The sequence below is a fragment of the Saccoglossus kowalevskii genome, chromosome 7, assembly GCF_978046115.1.
Source record: "Saccoglossus kowalevskii chromosome 7, keSacKowa6.1, whole genome shotgun sequence".
Classification (NCBI taxonomy): Eukaryota; Metazoa; Hemichordata; class Enteropneusta; family Harrimaniidae; genus Saccoglossus; species Saccoglossus kowalevskii.
In genome coordinates, this window is record NC_140647.1 from 9,066,363 (window position 1) to 9,091,849 (window position 25,487).

General features: G+C 32.6%; 1 protein-coding gene across 1 annotated transcript in view; it reads right to left on the bottom strand.

Moving 5' to 3' along the window:
* The window catches only part of LOC102804078 (integrin alpha-8-like), an 81,149-nt gene that overhangs the window by 51,018 nt on the left and 4,644 nt on the right, over positions 1-25,487 (bottom strand). The window contains exons 3-11 of the mRNA XM_085501047.1: positions 24,245-24,351; positions 22,503-22,623; positions 20,716-20,777; positions 19,182-19,230; positions 17,275-17,358; positions 11,347-11,435; positions 9,035-9,141; positions 8,085-8,190; positions 5,818-5,920 (exon numbers count right to left, since the gene is read on the bottom strand). Coding sequence (XP_085357173.1) covers positions 5,818-5,920; positions 8,085-8,190; positions 9,035-9,141; positions 11,347-11,435; positions 17,275-17,358; positions 19,182-19,230; positions 20,716-20,777; positions 22,503-22,623; positions 24,245-24,351 — 828 coding nt within the window. The remainder of the gene's footprint in view (positions 1-5,817; positions 5,921-8,084; positions 8,191-9,034; positions 9,142-11,346; positions 11,436-17,274; positions 17,359-19,181; positions 19,231-20,715; positions 20,778-22,502; positions 22,624-24,244; positions 24,352-25,487) is intronic.

Here is a 25,487-nt window from a genome sequence, read left to right on the forward strand (position 1 = left end):
ATATGGTATATTACATCCACAGTTTTATTTTAAATAATCACAAACTCTTTACTGTATACAAATGCTAGATATCTAATCACACTTAGATACTCAGATACTGATGCTATTTTGATATAAATAAAATAATTATCTTGTTAGAAAACATTAATCTTTGATTGTAAATATATCTGACTTCACTCAAGCATGATCGGAGGATAAATTTTGTGTTATCAGAGAACAAATCTTGAAGGTACTAAGGGAATAGATGAAATCAACTTCAACTACAATTGTATGATCATTAGGAAATGCATTCAAAAAGCCCTAGGTAATTGGTTAGCATATGCTACATTTCCTAATGGTATGACCTCCTTCGTTGTCGGCAGGGACAAGGTTAAAGTTGAATTAATAAAGTGAAATACACAAAGCAAATTGATACTTTCAACTGACAAATATAATTAGATATTTTAGGACTTAGTATGTTTAGGACACCAAATTTTAAGCACAGAAAATACCTCAACCTAATTGAAATATGTGTAAGGCATCTAAACCATAACTTTTATCACATTTCACATATTTTCCAAAAATGTTGAAAATGAGTTCAAAATTAACAAAGAATTTATAGAAAAATAACTTTTATCACATTTCACACATTTTTCAAAAATTTTGAAAATAAGTTAATAATTAACAAAGAATTTATAGAAAAATAATTTTTATCACATTTCACATATTTTAATAGGTTAATATTCAGGTGGGGAATTTAGGCAATGGCCTTGCAAGAATCTGGCCTTGAAAAGAAAATGTACATATCACATGATATCCCATGATTCAATGCATGTTGAATTCACAAATTAAACAATCTAGTCAATAACATTCGTCATTGAAATGCCAAATAAATTCAGAACACACAGCACTGAATTTTTGTTACTATAGTAGATATTCACCAAACTTTAAATGCTTGTGTAGAGAACCTTGGCTAGGAAATAATCAATCCTTATTTCTGAGCTGTGGGCTCTCTAAATTTTGTTTCCCATTGCAATCAACATCTATATTAACTCCATCTTTAACCAAGAAATTAAAAAGGACTTTAAGTTGATTATGAAACTTCTTAGGCAATATCATAACATATTGGTGATAAAGTCAATTTTTAAATTACCCACACTGTTCAGTGACCTGAAATAGTAAGCCTAATAATAGTATTCAAAATAATAACACAAATTATTGCATATAATTCCGCCAATTCCGTTTTAATGACTTTGAATCAGTAATTCAGCTAAGCGGTTAATTTAAAAGCACCAATTAATAAATTTATTAAACCAGATTTACTAATTACTAAATTGACAAGCAACAAAAAATTGCTTTGAGTCTCTGAAGCAAATAATTACATTGATGCCCTCTGTGCTGCACCTCCTCTCTGACTAAACACTTCAGTGCAAAGGGGATATAACTTCAATTTGGGTAACTACATCCACATGTAACAATGCAAATTACTCAGATTAAATGAAATCCCACTAGGAGGATTAAGTAAGCCAAATGTTATTTTCAGATCATAAGGGTCAGGAATAGTTAAAGTTAAATGTTGAAATGCTCCTCTGTGACTTGTGAAGAAGATGTCATGCCTGGCTGGTGGAACACATTAGACTAAGAGAGTTTGTCAACAACAAGAATGTGTACCGAAATTCTTCCTCAGTGTAATCTGATTGTCTGCTTGCCACTCACACATAAAACATTCTGAGAAAGGAAGATTCACAAAAAGAAGATAAAAAAAATTGTTTCTATCTTATTCCTTTCACTTAAACTATTAATCTGCTGAAGTTTCTCATGAATGAAAGCTTTTCTATCGACTATGTTGAAATTTGCAGTCAAAGTACAATGACAATTTGCGAAACAAACAGTAACAATAAGTTGACCAGTCTGAAATTGATCCAAATTTGTTTGAAACAGTGTGTGTCACTGACAAACAAGTAACGGCATTACATTCCTGTGAGTTATCAAGTTTAAGAAATGTATAAAAACTAAACATTGAACATATTGGCATGTCAGAAATATGGCTCCAGAACAGCATTCATTAAAAAACAAAATGGCCACTATTCGGCCATGTTGACCAATCTTAAAAACATTACAGCATCAAGGTCCCATAATGTTCAATACATGTACATGATTTTAACAAATTCTGTCATTGCAGGGCCGAAATACGGTTCTGTCATTGCAGGACCAAAATACGGTTCTGTCATTGCAGGACCGAAATACGGTTCCGTCATTGCAGGACCGAAATACGGTTCCGTCATTGCAGGGCCGAAATACGGTTCCGTCATTGCACAACCGAAATACGGTTCCGTCATTGCACGACCGAAATACGGTTCCGTCATTGCACGACCGAAATACGGTTCCGTCATTGCAGGACCGAAATACGGTTCCGTCATTGCAGGATCGAAATACGGTTCCGTCATTGCAGGACCGAAATACGGTTCCGTCATTGCAGGACCGAAATACGGTTCCGTCATTGCAGGACCGAAATATGGTTCTGTCATTGCAGGACCGAGATACGGTTCTGTCATTGCAGGACCGAGATACGGTTCTGTCATTGCAGGACCGAGATACGGTTCTGTCATTGCAGGACCAAAATGCGATTCTGTCATTGTAGGACCAAAATACGGTTCTGGAATAGCAGAAATAGTTAATTGTGATGCCATTTTAACATTAAAATGACTATCATTCAGCCATCCTGAATCAAATGAATGTGCATATGTTCAACATGATGTATGTTTACAATTTGAATGTGATTGGTCAAGGCTATCCTGTTTCCGGATCTACAGAGAGCTGTCATGCACAGCGGTACCAAAGATTGTATACAAGACAAGAAACATTTGCTGTTTCCAGACTATAGACTGTTTTCTTGTCTATAGAGGAAGAAAAAAATGATCATACGTTTCATACACATGAAATATAAGGTTTAATTTCAAAGGTTTTTTGAAAATCAGCTGAATAATTAAAACTAGTGGTAGTTAGCGGTAATTTCAGGAAAGTAGTTGAGTATCAAATCTCTTAAAGGTTGTCGTCTAACAATGTACAGAAGGGGTATTTAATCTCTCCTTATTAAGCCATCATTAATCATTAATGATTTAGTGATTAATTATAATACATTCATAAATAAATTTTTAACTCTGCACAAAAATGTTTTTACAGCTGCAGTGTGTTTTAAGTGTCACAGTAACCATGGGGAAAGAAGACTAGTAAATATGTAACTAAAAACATGAGAAGATAAATGGGGTGAGAAAGTAAACCTTGTCATAGTCAAGAACATTTAAGCCAAATTTAATATTAGGGATTTAACATTTCAAACTGTGATCAAAAGAAGCAATTTTTTTTTGAACAGACTATTTTGTGAAAGGTGCCAAAAGTAGGCCACGGTGGTAAATGATTTGAGGATATGCAAATTACCTAATTAATAAATAATTTGTTGAAGGTGACAATGAACATTTAAAGGGTTGATTAATTACCTTATCAATATGCACAGACAGATATTTGGTAAAAAATGCCAAAATTAGACAATTATGGTGAAAGGGTTTTTCAATACATATAGCATAGAGTAGCGATTACTTGTCATTACGCACGGTTGGTTTGCACTAAAAAGCTAATTGGTTTACAATTAATCAATATATAAGTTGTTGAACATGATCATATGGTAAAAATCAATTAAATAAATGAGCATGTGTTCCTCAATTATTTATATGTTTACTTTATTAAGTAACTTATGTCAAATTAAAACATTGCTGAGATGCTTAGAGGAATACCAGAATGCTAACAATGCCACATTTCCCACAGGATATACATCAGAAAATCCTTAGGTAATTGGACAGCATAAACTGTATTATATAAATGACAAGAAAGGGAAAAACTTCATATTTTTTATGGAATTTGACCCATGTATACGACAACACTGCCTAGCTTGTATCGTGTCATATGATCCCTGGACTAACTGACATCTCTCTCAATAATTCATTTCCTAAAGGTCCTTCTATGTATGCAGGGAACTCTATTTCTATACCTTGCTTACATACTTATTGTACAATATCTGATGGGACAGGCAACATAATACACATTGTGCATACTTACTGTATGCTGATTTTTATTTACTGGCACATTGAAGAACTACTGGTACATTTATAGTATTGAAAATGAAGGGACAAATAAGTCAACATTTTTTTGAAAAATTCCATAACAATCACATGACAAAAATGTTTCAATATTATTATTAAGTTCAGTTTTCGAGAAAATTAGTCCACTTTGAGAATATATTCCATAAAAGATAATGTACTATTTCATTTATACCATTTAAACCTGAATATCAAACCTACATGTATGTCAGGACTGAAAATTGATACCCGTGACTGGGAGTGTTTTTTTTCATTTTGAGTAGAAATTTTAACCTGAAGCCTTACTATTCCTCCTTAATTAAAAACTACACTTGAACTCAAGATCAATAATATCAATGATATAATCTGGTAATCAGCCAGCTTTAATAATCACAAGGGATCAAGGGTTTCACTGAGCTATCATAATTAGGAATTGTAGAATACACCATAAATACTCTCAGGACTAATAATTTACACTTAACAAAAATATGTAACATGATGTAACCCCTGTAATTTGTGTTATTGTTAATGCTAGTAATATTGAACACATATCATTGTTTTTTGGCAAATACTTTCACTTAATATCCTATCTAGACTAATCTGAATACTAACCAAGTAGTGAAATTTCTTACACTCTTTCAGATTATAGCAATTCAAGTTGTGTTGTGAGTGGAATGTCAATTATTAGACATTATTATTAATACATTTGTGTCATAATGAGAAAAAGTGAATTCCAAATATGGATATCGTGACAATTCCAAGATGGACATGAACAAAGTCTTAATTTTAATCATCTTGCAAGGTTATAGGCATTGGCTTCCAAGCAAGTTGATCAAGAAGAAGTACCGATATTACAAAGATTCCACACTCAGACACTAATAGAAGTCACACAAGCCTCTGGTCGATATTCCTGTTGCATTGTCTTTGTGTATAATTTGCAGTATTCTCGTAATAATCTCATAAGTATAACTACAAAACTATGCTCACCGTTTTAGACTTTCATGTTGTATAAATAATTAAATGACAAAATAAATGTGCTTTGAGGGAAAGTATTAAAGTAAAGTATTACTTTAGACTCTGGGCTTATGCATATACCCTAGTATAAAGATGATTCAAAGATACTATTTCCACCAGTAATTAGTTGGGATTAAGTAATCCCTTGAGATGAACTAAAACTACATGTCATTTCCTGATACTATCACCATGTCAGAAAAAATGCTACTCATTTGCCAGCGCAAGATCCAATCACAGATACAGATCAAGTATAAAATAAAGACAGGCAATGGGATACCTTTAGTTTACAGATTAGTTTCCATTCCAGGGTACTACATCAGAATCATTGGATCATTGAAGATCAGGATATAGATTTACAATGTACCAAACACCATATAATACAGAGATATAGAGATTGCATTTTCCTGTTCAACTGTGCAAGTCTCCGGCACACTATTTTTATTGAATATTTGAAGCTGTGAAGATGGTAACCACCTCAAACTGTTAATCAAGTCCAGCCAGATTTCCAAATAGTCAATTTAACTTAATCAATTAACGAATGTACTCATGCAGGTACAAACATAATATTTCACCTATTTTCACAACCATTATTGAAAATATGCAGACTCTGGTGTGAGGAGACTGTCATGACTTGCTGCTAGATGTCAACCACTCCTATTCTCATACTGTAAACAAAAGTAAACAAGCTTACCATTATAAGAATCTTGGTTGATATCTTTGATTGCTGCTACAGCTGTTCCAAATCTACCACGAGTCACAGTACCAGTTAGTTTAACTGGTTCACCATAACCAAACTGTAAAATAAACAAAAGTCAATTAATTTTAGGACAGAGTGTGAATCTATTTATTTATTGATCTGCATGTAAAATTACTTATTCTACAGAATCAAAATGCAATGTCAGGTACATCTGTGCATTAAATACATCATCAATACCAACGACTTTAGGATACTGATGCACACCTGAATATGTGAATACCTAGTGCAGTGAAAAGAGGGTTTCATTTATTAGTTTGTACATTGACATTTAAAAACAAGTCAAGTGAAGATGTTCAAATTACATGTAGATGAAAAGCACAAGTGGTAAATGTCATCACTCCAAGCATATCCTGGAAAGGGAGTTCAAATAAAAACTGAGGATTGGTGCTGGTAGTTGTATCTCAAATTTGAAGAAAATTAACAGAGCAATATTTATACAATTAATATTTTTGTTTTTTTTAATTTAACGAAAAATAAAATTAACCATTTAATTTTATAAAATTTCCACAGAAAAAACCTCAAATGTTTTGTTAGTTCAATTTAGCCATAAACAGAGACAACTTAAGGGTAATTTTAACTATGTGCCAGTAGATAAAACTTAATAGTCAATAAAAAAAAACACTATGTCTGGATTCCTGCTAAAAGAAAGTCAGCTAAGGATACTTGAAGAAGGATGTTAGTCTTAGCTTTCATTTGAGTAATCTATTTTCTTATGATTACTGTACATAGCTTTAAATTCACGCGAGACGAATTCTGGTAAAATGGTGAGATTTTGTGGAACATGTTACATGTCACTAAGATCCTTGTCTTTTGTGAAATTTTCAAAATACCTCTCAACAATTTAAAAATACCCCTCAATGAGTTATAATTGTCCAATGTGATTTTTCATCCCTAAAATATATTATAAAATTTGGAAATTGATGAGTACCGTACTCTTTGAACGGTGACGGCCCTTTGGTCTTTTCTGTAAGAACGCCAAGTGTGGTCCTTAACTGCAATGTGACATTCTAAACATTTTTTTTTGTGTTTCCCTCTAACAGGCATCATGTCAACAATTTTATAGTAAAAGAAGAGGAAATTTGAGAAATAAATCACACACCTAAACTGCTGACAAAGAAATCGCAACTCAACTAGCGCGAAAAGATGCACTGATAAGCACAAATAAAATAAACATGGTAAAACAACAATAGTGGTGTAAACACTGAGTAAATGCGCTAAACATTTTGATTTTTTCTCAAAATTACTGTACAAGTCATTCAAATGGGTAGTTAGCCACATTGTATGAGTACTTATACCTAGTATTGATATTCCACTCTTCAGTAAGTATTCTGAATCGGGACAAGTATTTTGATGGATCACTGATCTATGGCCTCTTTCTAAAACTCAACTCTCATAGGTTTGTCCAACCTCTCTTTCGAGGGAATTTATTCCTTTTTAACAAATCTCACAGGAAACTGGGTCTACATGTAAAATAGGGAATTTATTTTTGAAATGAATACTCTAGTGTGAGCATACATTTTGTAATAGGGTTGAAGATTGACAAGTAAAAAGAGATAACACCACAAAATATACGTAGAGAAAGGCAATGATATCCCTTATGTCTATACCTTGTTCATCTCATCAAGCCACTGGTTGCTATGGCAATAAAGATCAGAAACACTTTCACAATATCTGACTGTTGCAACCTATATTCTCATCAGTGGGTTCAACAATTTCTGCATGTGCGGGAATAAGTTGAAAACATTTGCATATTACATTTACACTTGTATGCTAACTAGATTTTTTATAGTATAGAATTTTAACAAGCATGCTTACAGAAATCATAAGCATGAAATTCATACACATATTCAACCATTCAGAAATTTATATGTTGAATATTTCTACAAAATAATCTAATTTTCTTTTAGTTTTTCAAGAAAACAACTGAATCCTTTGAACACCACAATTTTTTAACCAAATTATGGTACATTATTTTTTTTATTTTTTTGATAAATTTAGACTAAGACTAAATAGACATAATTTCATGTTGGCTATAGGTATTGATTGAACTTTGTGAAAATATATGACTCATTTTGTAATGAGTGACTAATAGTGACTTTGGTATTTCTTTAAATGATGGCCACTAAACTAAGCATTTTATATCTTTTTAGTTCAACTACTTGAACACAACATAATGGTATGGTAAAAGATAAATCACTAACATTAGCATCTTGGTAAAACACATACACTCTTCCAGCTTCCCATTTCTCAACAGTATCTGTGCTTTTGTCAGTGAAATAAGGCGCTCCGACAATCACATCATCACGACTATAAAAAAGAAATTAGAAAAAAATATAATAACATATTTGTTCTTTTAGAAGCACATCTCAGACAGAAACACACATACAACAAAAATTGCATTTGCTGTATGGTAAATCATCACAATATTATTTATTTTGACCAATAAGACAGACAACTCTGCAAGTTACATAAGCTACTAATAGAGCAAATACGTTCACTCAAGAAAGAAATACCCTCTTAGAAGATTGTAAATTAGAAATGTGCAGTACAACTAACCGAAATTTAATATTCACTTGCATTATAAATAGTAGTACTGCACTTGCAAAATACTTAAAAAATACAACTTATAAAACTTAATTGTAATACGTATTTTATATATACCCTTTGATTTGTTTGTAATTTTGAAACTTTTGTTGTTTTTGTTCATTTGTGTTTGTTTTTTCTGATCTGTATCCTTACCATACAGCACCCACTGATGGTGCAGTTGTGTAATAAAGTTATTATTATTATTATTATTATTTGTTAATAGGAGAAATGAGAGATTTGAAATTTGTTTATTGTCATATCATATCTAATCAATAATTTGTATCAGCTCTTGACCTGAATTCAATTGGGTCAAGTAAAGATCTATGTACGCATAAGATAGTAAATCTTACATGCTTTTACCAAAATCTTGATATCAATTTTAACTTTTAACATCTGCTTTTTTTTGTCCTTTCACATTTTCAATATTTTGTTTCAAAATATTTTGATCAACCATAGTAGCCAATGGAAATTATGTGCATTTTGTCCAAAATTACCCCATAACTGAGAAATTACAGAAAAATACATGCAAATGTACAAAATGTTGTACCAAAATTGTTGTACTCACTTGTCTCCATTAACATCAGTTCCAGTGACAGAGTGACCAAAGTAAGACCCCAATTGTTCACCCAGTAATTCCGTCCATGTTTGCAGATGATAATCAAGCAGTTTCACCTAAAATAAAGAAGTGTCAATTTATGAGCTAAAATAATTACCTAATTTTCAAATATATGACCTCTGAATGTCACGCTTTCAGAGAATACATCCAGTTGTCATTAAAGTATAAGGCCCAGAAAATAAGTTTCTAGTCAATTTGTTTTCAAAAATTGGAGCGCATACCCGTCCTTTCATTATTTTTAAATCGTAATAGTAATTGTGCTTTTATTGTTGTCACTGTTCATGAAAATTTAATTTTTAACAGAAACACATAATGATCAGACAGTGCCAGGATGTGTGACCTTTTGAGGTCATGCATGAGAACTAGCAGAAAATTAGATAATTATTCAATGCATCCTGAAAAAAGAAGCTATTCATTTCACATTACCTTGAGATTCAGTCAAATTAACTATCTATTTCAAAAGATCTTGAAGTCAGAAAATTAGTATTCATAGCTTCTATTTCATGTATCCTATTGACTGGTATTTAATATTACATAAATGCCCAATACGCCTGCTTGTATTGAACCCACAGAGATTGCTTTACCATATCTTCCTAGACATCATGCATAGTTTTCATAAGTAGGCATACAACTTAGGTAATAACCTAACAATGCTATGATGTAATGAATTCATTAATTAATTTTATAAGAATGGTTTAGCAACCACAGTTCTCATTTGCTCTCTTTATCTTAAATACAGTATTATATATATTTTTATAAATCTGGAAGTGAAAAAAAATTGAATTCATTGTCTATAAAATGCCATACAAATATATTCAAAAGTGCTAAATTTGAAGGATTTGTTCACATTGGTTATTTAAAGAACATGATTCAACAGCATGACAGCATATCACTAGAGAAAAAATCACCAAGTTACACAGTAATAAACAAATGTGTAATCAAGTAGCACAGTACATGTACATTAAAGGGAGCCATCCAGCCCTCAACTACTGTAGAATATTATTTTCGCTTGGAATTTATTTTCGCTATTTTCGCTGAAGGGATGATTCCGTGTGAAAATAAAATCCAGCGAATATACTTTTTTCCCTATATATTTATCATTCAACTCATCAAAAATCAGTGAAAATAAATTCCATACAAAACATCCAAAGCGTCTTTTCAGTGAAAATTAATTCCAGCTAAAATAAATTATTTTACAGTATGCCAAAATAGTTGTTTGGGATGAATAGTTTTTTTTTTTTAGTTTTTTTTATATCTATAATATTTTGTTTGTTTGTTGTTGTTTCTCCCTTTAATAAACATTATTATACGTAACGAACACAATAACTCCTAATATTATACATCTGTCACCATAATGCCATAAGTTACAGCTTGCCGTAATTTTGCTGAATTTTACGAGGGTATTTTCATCCTGCCATATTAGGATATGCGAGTTCCAAATATTGAATTATTACGCATGTTAGCGTCCTCTAATAATAAAAACAAACAGGGCTGCCACCAGAGTTTGACCAGACCTCCACACAAAGAAGTTCGCTGATTCTGTTCTAAACTTTTTGGATTTCGGCATTTCCATGATGTATCATTGGGAGGAAAAGATGTATAATAATAAGGTTATTACGAGGATACCGTAATATATGCATTCAGACAGTATGCCATCGCATCGACAATACTCCCGCTGTACTGTCTTTGTGCATACTTTACGGTATTCTCATAATAACCTCATATTATTCTCAATTGAGGATTTTAAATATTCAAATATCCTCAAGCAAAATAATAGATTTTTTTACATGTTGATGAACACTTAGCAATATGTGTATTTTTGTAACATATTAACAAAATATTCACATGTATTTTAATTTTACCGGTATTTAAATTTGTTAGTTAACACATTTAATTAGCCCTTGACTGGTTTCATTTTAAAATTAACAAAAAAAAAGTTCATTTTTTAATGTGTAGTTGATTGTAATCTTTACAAGGCAGACCATTTCTTTTCTCACTCAAAGCTATTGATTCACAATTTGTTCCCCCTACTAATGATAAATGACATTTTCAGTTGCTAATAGAAAGATAAAAGAAATGCAATTTATTGGTTGATGTAATCCTTGGAGAATGCTTGATTGAACATTTTTTGATGATTATTTCCGTTTATATAGGTCAAACTGAGATGGTGACAATATGGTAATGAAGAAAGACGTCTTGAACCGAGAAAGAGTATGATCAGTATGATTTATGGATTGATTTTATGTGATTACGTAGCTTACCATTCCCTTTAAATCATTACTCTTAGGTACGCCAACTGCATAGTCGTCGAGACGATCAGGTGTGAAGTCACCAACTGCAACGGAGTACCCTGCATTGAGAGAATGGATAAGTATGTAATGCTATCTGGCTTCCTTTCATTCTGTGTCTACACTTAAGGGGCACCTGTAAATAGTATTGGTGAATGTTAGCCTGTTTGACATTTAGCTTGCCTAAGACTGGCCCGAATTTTTTGTTTGTTGAATAAACAATACTAAAATTTGGTTTGTTTTTACTTAATCAAAACGTCATTATTCAGGCCGACGTAAAGCGTTCTGTTTCCTTTGAAATGCAGATTTGTTACATCAGAAATGTCCAACATGGCATTTTTCTGTATTTCTGTATTTACATACCCAAGACCAGAAGACATAGTTTGCATCATGGCTATTTTAAGTCATGGATGGCAGTAGAGTGGGTACAAACAAACTGTTCCATTTGATTTGGAATTATGGTTTGTTTTGAATTATTGAACTGATACTTGGTGACAGTGGTGAGTTTTCAGGACATGGGAAAAAATCAAATATCGCTTTACAATCCACCCACATAAGTCTCAACTTTCTTTTCACTTGTGCTGTCGTTTTACAGTATCTCGTAACTGAGTTGTAATCTTTTTGTGTTGAATTTGCTTTTCTGTTTAAAATTAGTGCTTTAAAATCCACCCACATAAGTCTCAACTTTCTTTTCACGTGTGTTGCCATTTTTCAGTATCTCGTAACCAAGCTGTAATCTTTTTGTGTTGAATTTGGTTTTCTGTTCATACAACAATCAATTACATTTTTTTTTTCTGCAGTCAAATTGATTAGTCAACAATAGTGGCGAGTAAGTAATCTGTTGCTTTTTCATATTGTAGTTAAGCCAGCCTGATTAGTCAGTTCAATGTTATCTTGAATTTTGATAGGACAAATTTTTTTGGCTGATCTGACTTCGGTTGATATTATCGTCATACTGCCTTCCTGCATAATTTGTGGTATTATAGTAATAATCTCATATGAGATGTGTTAAATTTTTCAGATATATTAAACTATATAAATGTAGGCCCTATACATATACATGTAATTGTTTCTCTGACGTCTAATGTCTACTTTCTCATCCTAGTAGTAACATCATGGTGCCATTTATGGGTGTCTATTTTCTTGTTTTCTTGAAGAAGTTAGTTACAGTACCATAACAATAGAGAATTCAAAATCTTTTTATCAACAATTTGGAAATCATGGGATTTACAGAAAATATGTAAAAACTTCTGGCAGTGAAAAGTTAACAAATCTTTGCTTTTATCAAGTCATTGCATTAATGTTAATAGCAGAAACTGACAAATGTGAAATTTACTGTATATCAATTGGTCGTATTTCTAGCCTATCAGAGCCTATATATTCCTTGATACAGTTATGTATCCTGTACAGAAATAAAAGGAAGCCATTTTCTAAGACAGAGACACAGGCTTGCTTCATTATATTTTAAAGTTTTTTTTTATAGCATATAGGTAATTTCCCCCTTGGTTGTTGAAGTATACTTCCTGTCTGCTTGAAATGTGAACATAAACAATTTAGAACCTGGTGCCTCTAATTCACAGACATCTGAGATTCAGCCAGCTGTAATTCTGCTTAATCTCAAACAGAAAGTTATTCAACAAATGGCAGTCTGCAAAGAATTGTTCAATTGTAGGTTTAATGGACTTGCAGGTTTCACCATTAATTCCAGGATCACATTGTGACGACAGTATTGAAAATAGAAAAGTAATTTCAAATAAATATTAATAAAATGTTTTAATAGCTTTCCCATAAGACTGCAGTAATATACTTTCTGATAAAGAGTGTTATCATTTGTACTGTGCTTCAAAGACTAAATCTGCTAAATTTATAATGCAAGAAACACTATCTATTCAACCAAAACAAAGTACTCGACCATACTATCATAATTAAAACAATGTTTTTAGTATATCTCTATTTTACATATTTGGTTTATATATACCAACAGCTATCAATTTGTTTGCTGTATTACAGTGAAGGGCAGAAAGCTGTGGTTGTTACAAATACTTTATAAATATGCATTTCACTGTACAGAAAGTGTATTATGCAATGTAAAGTGTTAACCTAGTAAAACATTTACCAATATCACATGCATGATTGACTCTGAACTCATCTATAATGGTTTCCTACTGATCCAGACATCTTTTCAATTATTACAATAATGGCCTATTTGTCCCCGTTAACAACCACTTTTCCTGCACCTTCCATTAAGTTACACTTCATTCTCCCATTATTATTATTAATAAAACAATCATCATACACATTACAATGTAACAATAATTATGGTATACATGTACTGATGATGAATTATAATTTGTACATAGCCTTAAGATGGGGTTTTATGGGATCATAATATAATTAATTGTCCCATTCCCAAAACAGGTAGTAGCAATCCATCATTTCACTTCAGGAAATGTCAGAGGAAATGTTATTAATAAAAAATTCCCATTTCATTTATTTTAGTACGATGTACATTATACATGTATGATTTTGAGTCGTTGCTCCTGAATTTGTAAAATATTCTAAAATGAGATAGTTAATTTTACATTTTCTTACTTGATGCAAAAATGCCCTGATAATAGTTCAATAATAGTTCACATAGTGCTAGTAAATCAAACAAGCCTCACACAGTATTAAAGATCTATTCTTGAAATAGTCAATCAATCATTTTACAATCATTTTTTAATCATGACAGCTTTAATTTTAACCAAGCAAAATATTTCTGTTACCAAAATAACACAAGAACAAATTAGAAAAACTGCAGTTTCATTGTTCATTTGTCTTGCAGACATGGCCCCACAGGTGATAGATTGCAGTTCTGGGTTATTTGGTAAAGCCTTCAGGTGGTCCACTTGAGGTGACCACAACAGGTGATCCAGCTTGACTCAGCAAAACACTGTTGTTACTGTAGTGTTTTCATTATGTTGCTGACAGAGACAGAGTGTCAACATTATCAGCAGGACCCAGGGAAATGTGAACACATCAGAATTGCCCCCACTGATTGACAATGCATCACACGTCAGATCTGACTGGTATAGGGTGTGTCACATGATATACTGGTCTGGATACCCAAGTGTTGCTCCTTGAGTTCCCATGTTTGTAATGCTTGATGGTCAACCATGATTAACACCCATAGCTATGGTCAGAACTTTCAGGATAGTTGAGCTGTTGTGTGAATACTTTCATGGCTATGGGCTGTATTTATAGTCAAGCATGGTACACGTATATGATGTTTGCCTGCATGTTATCATGTTATCATGATGGTTATACATGTGTACTCATCCCATGTAATTTCAATTTCAGTGCTAATTGGCTTTCTCCAAGACTCTTCTAATGGTTATTTGCTGTGTGATTACATGATGGTCAATTCTGGCTTGAAAGTTTACAATAAATGTCATGAAAATGGTAGCTCATAGCCACATCACCATAAATGGTAGAACTAGCATGGTTATAGGGAATAATTTCAAAAAATTCCAGCAATGATTGCCTCCACTGTTTTGCATCTATAAGAACAAACTCATGGTTTTTTTTTTCAGATCTAAAAATGAATTTATATTTTCATTGTATTCTTTTTTTGCTAATCTGGTGAGGATAACAGTTCAATAAATACAAATGTATGTGGTCATATAAAAGTGTTTTTACAAAAAGCAATAACTCATCCTAGTCTAGTCAATTAATTCCCTATAGATTGAAACTGATCCATGTTAATTAAATTTAATTAAAAGCATCAGATTAGAATGTCATTGCAACAGAATTTATGGAATGATTGTGTTTAACATCCCACATTCCAGCCCTGACCAAGCAAAATGCCAGAGTTGTTGCACCACATCATGTTTGATATGGGTCCCATCCTCAGCACATACTATGTTTACAAAATACAATTTACTACCTTATACTAAAAAACATTTGGATATTTAGAGTACTAACAAATTCCCACTTCCGGTTTGGTTAGACTTAAAACACACCACGAATATTCACTTTTGAGATATAATTTTTGGTATGTGTTGGTTCTTGGATATTTGATTAAGAAATAAATAATTGTATAAAGTAGCATATTAAACTTTTGTGTAAACAAAATGAGTCAGACTCATCTAAATCATACATGATGCATGATGAGGCTTTTTTTTTTGCTCTACCCCTCCCCAAAACACAATGTGGCAGCTCTACCCCCCCCCCCAAGTGTTGCGGCTCTACATACACACACACCCAAAAAAGAAGTGTTGCAGCTCCCCCCCAAAAAAAGAAGTGTTGCAGCTCGACACCCCACCCCCCAAAGAAGTGTTGCAGCTCGACACCCCACCCCCAAAGAAGTGTTGCAGCTCAACACCCCCCCCCCCCCTCCAAAAAAAAAAAAAACACAATGTGGAAGTAAAAGCTAAACAACTGTAATATAAAGTTAATGAGGTTCAATTGATCCAGTGTTGTTGTGTTTTTTTTGATTAATTCTAAAAATACTCAAAGATAATATAAAATCTCCTTACTGTAGTCAAATCCAAATTGCTATCCTATTAAGGCTAAATGTTTGATGAGTATATATAATTAATCATTCATGAGATAGAAATGTGGCAATTTTTATTGTTTTCAATATGTATATCACAGAATTTGTAGTTTCTCTAATCGAGATCCAGCAATGCAATGAAATAAACATGTAATGACAAATTACTCAGTTGAAAATGGTCTTTTAACTACAGATTACAGCAATTAAGGGTAATATCAAACCGATGTATTCATGCACTGAATGATAAAACCATCCATGACATAATCTTTATTGTGCAACATCCTTGAAAACAGTGACAAAAATGATTGTAACAAAGTTATACGGGCAATTTAAAAAGTACTCTCAGTAACTATTCACTAGGTCAAAGAAGACACTAATATCACTTGAAATATTTAGCACAGAAAGAAACATTTCCTTTCATGAATCACATCTCTTGGGACAGTTGTGACCTTTTCAAGCTTGCTTACACTGACATTATAATTACGTTTGTTGTCTTGATTGCATAGGTATCTTTGAAGCATATCCTTAGTTCTTTGAATCTTTCATAACCCCACATCTGAGACCATTGTACTGTTTCAATCACTTCACATTTCACTTTCTTTCTTACTTACTTACTGTCACTAACTGTTAAAACTACATGTCCTCTCTCATAATGATCACTACCCTTATAGCTATTTGATTTTAATGCCCATGTACATTTTACATGTTGTCAGCCGTTTAATTGTCACCAGCAAATATGTTTGTGGTTTGATTAAAACAAAACTCTGACTTCCAAAAATTTTTCTCTCACCAAATTAAGGCAGCTATTTCAACAATAATTTATGTTTGTGTTTTTTTTTTCGATTTTTTGTTGTTGCTTTAATTTTTGGCTTAAATTAATGAAAAATGTTAATTACAAAAAACAGTTTTCCCACTTTAAGTAAACTAATTTTGCATAACAAAAAAAATATTACAAGTTTAACATTGAAGCATTTATTAATTCTCACAAACTATTTTCATTTTTAAATTCACCACATATCTAGATGCAACTGACAAAATAGATGGGTAAGATGAACTGCTACTGTATTGCATTGCAATGATATCAACATCTCTCATGAATGCTACATAAGATGGTTAATTAAACAAGTGTAATGCTATGCATCAATGCTAGTTATATATAAAGTCAACAACAATCATACATTCTGTATGATTAATATAACACACTCTCAGTCAAGAAATGTTCTTATAACTAATGCTTTTCTAAATTTCCATTCAAATTCAATAATAATAATAATAGTACACAAAAGTTGAAATAGACAATGATTTCCAGGTTGCAGTTGGTATATATTGAAGTCAGTTCAGTGATAAAACAGATTTAATGAACTCACCCATGTAGGTGCAGTCATCAGTCACTGGACCTTCTTCTGTGTACTTTTGGTCAGTATATAGTAGATTCTCAGTATAGACCTGACCTAAAAAATGAAAAATGGAATTTCAATACATGTATTAATATTGATAATAATTGTTAAATTTTGCCCCTGTATAATATAGTGACTCCATCATTTGAATTGATAAGAATATGATGTCATCAAAGTTTTTTTTCAATGTTGTTTGACAATTTTGACAAAAGCATAGTTAAACAATTTATGCCTTACACTGACTGGCCTTTGAGTTTTTTAGATCCCCCCAAAAAAACATTATGTAGCATACACACAAAAATGTTAAATTTAATTCCAAGGTTTGAACTTTACAGAGTAGAAGGCCAAGAATGCACAAGGAGTTTACATTTGTAATATTTGAAATACAGATTTGTATATACCGATAGTATTCCTAAAACTAGGCAATTTTCAGTAAAAAACATCAGCTCTCTCAACTCTGAAGTTCAATTCCAGCAATTCTCCAAAGTTTGAGTTCAGATTCATACTAATCCTCCCTTAAACTTGACTACCTTTGTATGATAAGAAAATAACAGCAATTTAATGTACTAGCCTGGAGAGAAACACAACCACCTGTGAAGATTAACCAAGGTTTCCACAAAGGTGCAGTCAATGTAGTGAATATATCCCATCATTGAATCTCAACAAACTGACCCATTTTGTTTTTCAATATAGGATTTGGGTCTACCAATCAAAGGTTAGATGCAAATAACACAAGATTAGACTAAGATATGTTTCCACAATAACCATCAGAATTAATACCCAAAAAATCTTTTTGAACAATCACTATGCATTTGTTTCCTATGTATGAAAGTATACATTATAAATAAATAGTAAACATGAGCCACACACTTCCATACAGGCTTTTAGCCAGCTATCCGTCTGCCTGTCATTTTAGACAGACATTCCACATTTTAGCCAGCTATCCGTCTACCTGTCATTTTAGACAGACATTCCACATTTTAGCCAGCTATCCGTCTGCCTGTCATTTTAGACAGACATTCCACATTTTAGACAGGCATCTGTCTACCTGTCATTTTAGACAGACATTCCACATTTTAGACAGGCACCTGTCTACCTGTCATTTTAGACAGACATTCCACATTTTAGCCAGCTATCTGTCTACCTGTCATTTTAGAAAGACATTCCACATTTTAGCCAGCTATCCGTCTACCTGTCATTTTAGACAGACATTCCACATTTTAGCCAGCTATCCGTCTACCTGTCATTTTAGACAGACATTCCACATTTTAGACAGGCATCTGTCTACCTGTCATTTTAGACAGACATTCCACATTTCAGACAGGCATCTGTCTACCTGTCATTTTAGACAGACATTCCACATTTTAGACAGGCATCTGTCTACCTGTCATTTTAGACAGACATTCCACATTTTAGACAGGCATCTGTCTACCTGTCATTTTAGACAGACATTCCACATTTTAGACAGGCATCTGTCTACCTGTCATTTTAGAAAGACATTCCACATTTTAGACAGGTACATAATCTTATTTGACACGCAAAATTTCTACAAACCTGTTCAATTTTCATTGAAAATTAACTGTAAATTACAAAAGTACCATAAATGATCAACAAAACATTGACTATGGCTACAGACCCGTGGCTGCTATTTTTCATTTCAAACAAGTTTTTAGGCAGGCACTTTCTGTTTTCTGGCTGTAACCCTGATTCCATATAACTTCAAATTCATTTAGCAGTAAGTATGCTTTGACCACGTTTGGCAACAACCATATAATCGTACAAGAAAAAATCTCTTCTTAATTATTTGGAAAAGCAATAAGTCAGTTCTGAAAACTTCTGCTGTGCAAATCTAACAATAGTGTAGAAATTAAACCTACCCTGCCAGTAGTAACTACCAACTGCACCAATAACCAAATGTCTTTTATCCTACGACAAAATAAGTTATATTATTAATAGTAAAGTTTTACCACACTTCAATGTGGTCAGGAGTAAACTGGTATCATGCATCAATACACAACCAGCAGACTTGGATAAATCCAGCTTTAGCTTTCAACACAGTGTTTTATCTTTCCAGAATTTTGTTAACTTATAATAATTCCAATTTTTCTTTAAATTTACCATATTTGCTCCATTAGAAGTGCACATACAGTATAGTTTTTAAATGAATGCAGAAAGTTTATGAAATATTACATAGAACCTTTTCACACCAAAAAAATAAAAGTACATCTTTATGATAAACATATTTCTCTTTTAACAGAATATCTCCCATCGTTATGGAAACAAGATTATCCAATAACATTATGAGAATAAGAATAAATTGAATATGCTTATGTCACAAATTCAGCAAGTATGTTATGGAACTGATATACCCATTTTTTATTTACTTCAATATAGTTTGATGGAAGTTTAACAATTAAACATGTGAGAACAAAAGCAACCACATCACAATTTGCCTTTAATATCTTTCTTTATATGTACATACATCCATCTTATATGCCAGTAAAAATTAGGATTATAAAAAAAAAATATATTGAAGTTGCGATAAAATTACACATACTTTAAAAGGAAGACTCTAGTAAAATGAAATCAATAAAAACACCTAAATTATAAATAAAAAGTATGCAATATCTATAAAATATTAACTATTATTACTAAATAAGGTATATGGATTTGTTTACTAATGGGTTGGTGATTTGTTCACTGTAACTATCTGAGCATTAGTCGTGGATATCTCCAAAAGTACTTATGCAGTTTTGAACAAAAGATGATTATTTTTGTTACAAAATGCACCATGTAAGTCATTAGTGATATATTGCTTTTGACAGGAAGAATCCATTAATGTATGTGACCCAAAGCACTGTACTCAAATGATTTATTGAATGTGAAAGACTTATAAACACTCAGTGCATGGTACAACACATGTGAAAACCATCATATCACCAGCACCATTGTCCACTACCAACAATTTAGGAAGAAAATGTCAATCTGTGTAAGGTTAATATAATCCACAATTGCTGTATAACACATATATGATTTATTTTATGAAATTTTGAAAAAATGTGAAAAAAGTAATGAGAATGTGCTCTTTTAAATTCACTGCCATGTGCATGATTTGAGTTGGTGCCAAGGGTTCAGGCAGCAAATCTCAGCAGATGTTGAGTCTCAATTGGGATTTTTTTCAGCATATTCCCGCTTGGTCCCAACCATTCACACATGTCCCTGCATGTGTTGACTGGGCCCCAACTCTTGGTATGTGCCAAGATCTATATAACATGTACCCACTAATTACACCTTGCCTTGTCTCTTAACACAGTGGGGAGTCATCTGCTTTGCCAACACCACTGATTGACTACCCATGTTGTCAATAACTTGGTTGGTGTATATTGGATGAACAATTCATGAATCACTTACTTTAGTTACAGCAGCACTCATACCAGCTTGACAATATCCAACTTGATTCCATTCCCCATCATCTGTCAAATAACAAATATTCAAAATTAATAAAAGGTGTTCTGTTGAAAAGTGTTCACTTGTGACAACAATAAATCAACTACAGAAGTGTGTATATTCACAAAATTTCCATCAACAAATTTATATTAAAAACAGATATTTTCTGTATCCTAATATGTCAGATTATTGAATATATGATATAAAAAAAATTGCATTTATTTATTTTTTAATTTGGTGAAAACCTCCTTCAAGATTGACATTTGTTGCTCCAGAGATACACTCCCACCACCCATCAACTGTAAAATTGTCAGTGACAACAATATAATCCATTCATTTGAAAACAAGCCCCCCCCCCCTAGCCCACAAATAAACTTTTAAAATCTATTTTGTGAAATACAGCAGAAAAGTATGCAACAAATATTCAGAGTTTGAACTTTGATATACTAAGGCCTAAACTTTGAAATTGTGAAGTAAATATTTGACTTATTTTGAAGGGCTTCAAGGCATTCAGGTGGGGCTTCAATAGCCTCCATGGATTTCAAGCTGTGAATATTGATCAGAGAGCCATTGCAAAGGTGTGTATAATTTAGCCAAAATAAATATGCATGTTGATATTGACTTTAAAAGTACAATGATAGTGTTAATGTCAGTATAGCTAGACACTGAACATTTACTACATTTACTTTCTTTTGTTAATAAAACTAATCGGAAACCAAATCAATTTGTAAGGAAATGAGTTCAGAAATTTTGGAAATACCGTTTTTATAATTAATTATTCATCACAACATAAAAGTCAACAACAACACTGATTAATCTTTCACTTTTAAATTTTCCAACTCATTCATACTAATGCATTACAAATTTAACTGGGGAAAAAAGTGGATAGATGATTCAACAACTTTGAACTGGAGGAGTGAAAATTGCATTTATATTTCAAAATAGTTGGGGAATTATTTGGAATTCTCATTCACTAAATGATGAAATATTTCAACAAATGTAATACTTTTATACTATTTATTTGAATAATTTATCAGTATGAACTTGAACTGATGGTAATCAATATTTTATTAACTCATTCAATGCATTACAATGCAGACCCACATCTCTAGTTTAGTTGATCCAATTCCAATTGTTTCTAAGAGTGAAGTGGATGATTATTACAAAAGGTGGATGACCTATGAATGAGATCTCATTGACATCAAGTGTATGTTTACTGATATATATCAAACATGGCACACCCATACCAAATAGCTAGTAGAATACTTTATTTTCGCTTGGAATTTATTTTCGCTATTTTCGCTGAAGGGATGATTCCGTGAAAATAAAATCCAGCGAATATACTTTTTTTCCTATATTTCACATTAAACTCATCAAAAATCAGTGAAAATAAATTCCATACAAAACGCCCAAAAAGCCTTTTCAGCGAAAATTAATTCCAGCAAAAATAAAGTATTCCACAGTACTTAAATCTTGTACGTAAACTCTTGTTAAATCACAAATATTTATCCTCACTATCTCAACTGAGCAAGTGACCAATTTGAAATACTAGTAATACATGAAATTAGTCTCCAAATTATATTTACAATGTATAATTATATTTTGATGACAATTTCAGAATAAACAAATTATTCATTTTAATACATACCGGTACATTTTATTTTTATAGTTTGTTTCACAGACTGAAGACAAACAAAAAATGTTGACATATGATTTTAAATGCAAAAGCAATGCCAACTGCACATACTTACATAGTTTACAAGGTGAATATTCCCGAAAGCGACTAAAATCCTGTTCAGCCTTATAACATGTGCCAACTGGCTTTCTGTTGTCAAAGTCTGTTGTGAAATATACATATCTTGGAGCACATGCCTACAAAATACAATCAGTTAGAAACTAGTTAGAAACTCGACCTAAAATGAAGAAGACATACTGTAAACCATATTACAAGACATATTTCAAAACACATTGACAAGTCAGAGAAATCTGAGACAGTTTGTTACATACATTGCAAATAATAATATGTTCAAGATGAAAAGGTTTACTTTGTCTTCATCGCAAATAATGACATTATAGTTATCAGACAAAAGTAATATTCTACAACAATATAATTCAACCTTTCCCCACAAATATTCATCTACAAACTGTATCCAAATGTTGCAAATCAAATACAATAACAAATATTTGCGATCAAAACTAAATATTATATATAGAACTGGAAATTATTTGTGCAGTTTTATTTTTGCATAATTCACAGAAAAATAATAATGTATTTTTAGGCATTTTTATAGTTTTGGTAGCTAATTTGCATAAAGATTGGCAAATCAGCTTCTCATAGAAAAATTTCCATCTTGGCTAATCAAGGCAGTGACAAAAATCAAGTGAAATGGTTCATCGTTTTTTTGAGAGAAGTTGTTGCTTACAGACAGACAGACTCCGGACACAGAACAAAGCTTTATCCCTATACTACCTCAGCGGACCTATGGTCCTTTGAACAGAACACTTTTTATTAGATATCACTATAACCAACCCTTAGGCATAAATGTCACTGATAGGACACACACATCAATTTATTTCTGTGCATGGTGTTAAAATAGAATAGCTGAACTAACATTAATTTTAACAGGAAGTAATACATTCTCTTGAGGCAAGATATATTTCAAAAGGAAATTATATCAGTGGCTTCCTTTTTGTGTGTTATGTATGCTGGTGTGCTCTGTTTTGTTCTGCTATTTATTATATTGGAAGCATTCCTTTCACATGAAGTAATCAATTATTTAAACAGTATTATTGGAATGACATCGGCTCCTTTATCTTGTTGCCTCTGTTAATACGATGGAATTCTGAGTAACATATACAATTCTTCTATATAGATGTAAATATTTGCTCAGGTCCCAAGGAGAAATGTTTCATACCAGCAGATTAGCCTGTAATTTAAAACTAAATAATTCTGTGTCCCACATACTTTACTTTCGCTCTCACTACTATATACCAGTACTATTGTTTTTTTTAATACCTCCTTGCCATAAGTGACAGGACAGGCTAGTTTGAAGGACTCATATTATAGTAATAGATATGGTGGCAATATAAAGTTGAACAATATAAATGTTGCTTGCCTATTCTGGATACAAAAAGTAAGAACCTTTTATCACTGACTTTCTGTTTACTGTGCAGGAAACTGTTATTGCTTTGCTAAGTAGCCACTGCTATAGGCGTGGTTTTGCGTCGCTTTGGGTCCGGACAGACGAAGCCAAAGACCTACCTGGACCCGAAATGATGTGAAACCACGAATACCATTTATTTTGTGTTTTTGCGTGACTTTGTTTTGTACCTTTAAAGAGCGGTGGTCGTCGCGCAGCGCGTGTTCGAATTTCATGTAAATAAACGATGTATTTTCCACGCGTTGTATACGTCGCTATGAGTCTCATATCGAACAGGACGCGGCGCGACGATTACCGCCCTTTAAAAACATATTGTTTTATGTTTAACCTACCACAATGATTCCGTCTTGTCCAGAACTTGCTAAAGTGGCCCCAAACCACTGATGTGATTTGTCATCAATAGGTTCTGAAATATCTCCATTTAGTTCAAGTCTTGGCCCTGTAATATAAAGTGAACATATTGATTCAAACCCTTCAAAGAGGCGAAATGTGACTATATATTTGGTTCAGAGTACGGTCATATGAATACAACCGATACCCATAGTTATTCCACGCATTTATCCGATCATGGCGGTGCAAAATCAGGACTTTTTTGTTGTTTTATCTGAAATAATTATTTTTTTAGTTAGTTTTTCATCTTTTTATCATGACTTTCAGTAAATTTGGCGGTATATCCTTGATACATCCATGGGACGACAGTTAAAAATATAACTACATGTACATATAACACAATGTCACAATATCATTTACCGAACCAACTCAAAACAAGACCGAAGTACGGTATTCGTTCTAAAACAAATAAAACGCAAAGACACGTCAGACGACAGAGTTTAGGTAAACATGGCGGCGAAGTGACAAGAGTAAATCCGTGTTTATGCAAATTGCCAAATGACGTCATTTATCGGTTGTTTCGTAGGCCAGTTTGTTATTACACCGTATAAACATTTACATGGTTTTCTGTAGACTAGCATGCAGTCCCCTGTTTATTTGTTGTTGTTTTCTCAATAATGTGGGAGTGTAAATGGCGAAAGCCGAGTTACCGCGAAAGTCGGATATTTTGTGCGGTTAGCACGTGATAAAACAAATTGGAAATTGCACAAGTTTCTGTAAGTCATGTATCTGGTAAATATAAGAGATGGACACGCGCTAAGTTAGTGTCATATTATGTGTTATATTATTTAGCATATGTGATTATATGGTTATAAAACAACTTGAAGGAATTATAATTATTTTATTTCGCAAAATGAAAAACTCCATTTATTTGTTTCCGATACGAGATGAGCATTTGCGTATTTGAAACGTACTAGAAGTATGGTCATTATAATTTATTCATATTTTGTAAGCAGTTCAATGTCACGCATTTGAACAGTAGTTCGATATTTGTCACGTTCTGTGTTCATGAAAACCCATTCCACAAATTGATAAAAATGTATCTGAGAACTATATTAAAATAGCTACCGGTGGCAAACCAACTACCACGGGACCCGGGAGGGTCGTCACCTGCGCAGGCGCAGGAATTGAGTCCCAAACGACGATAACGACACACTAAAACGCAAAGGCGCCTAGGTAGACGCT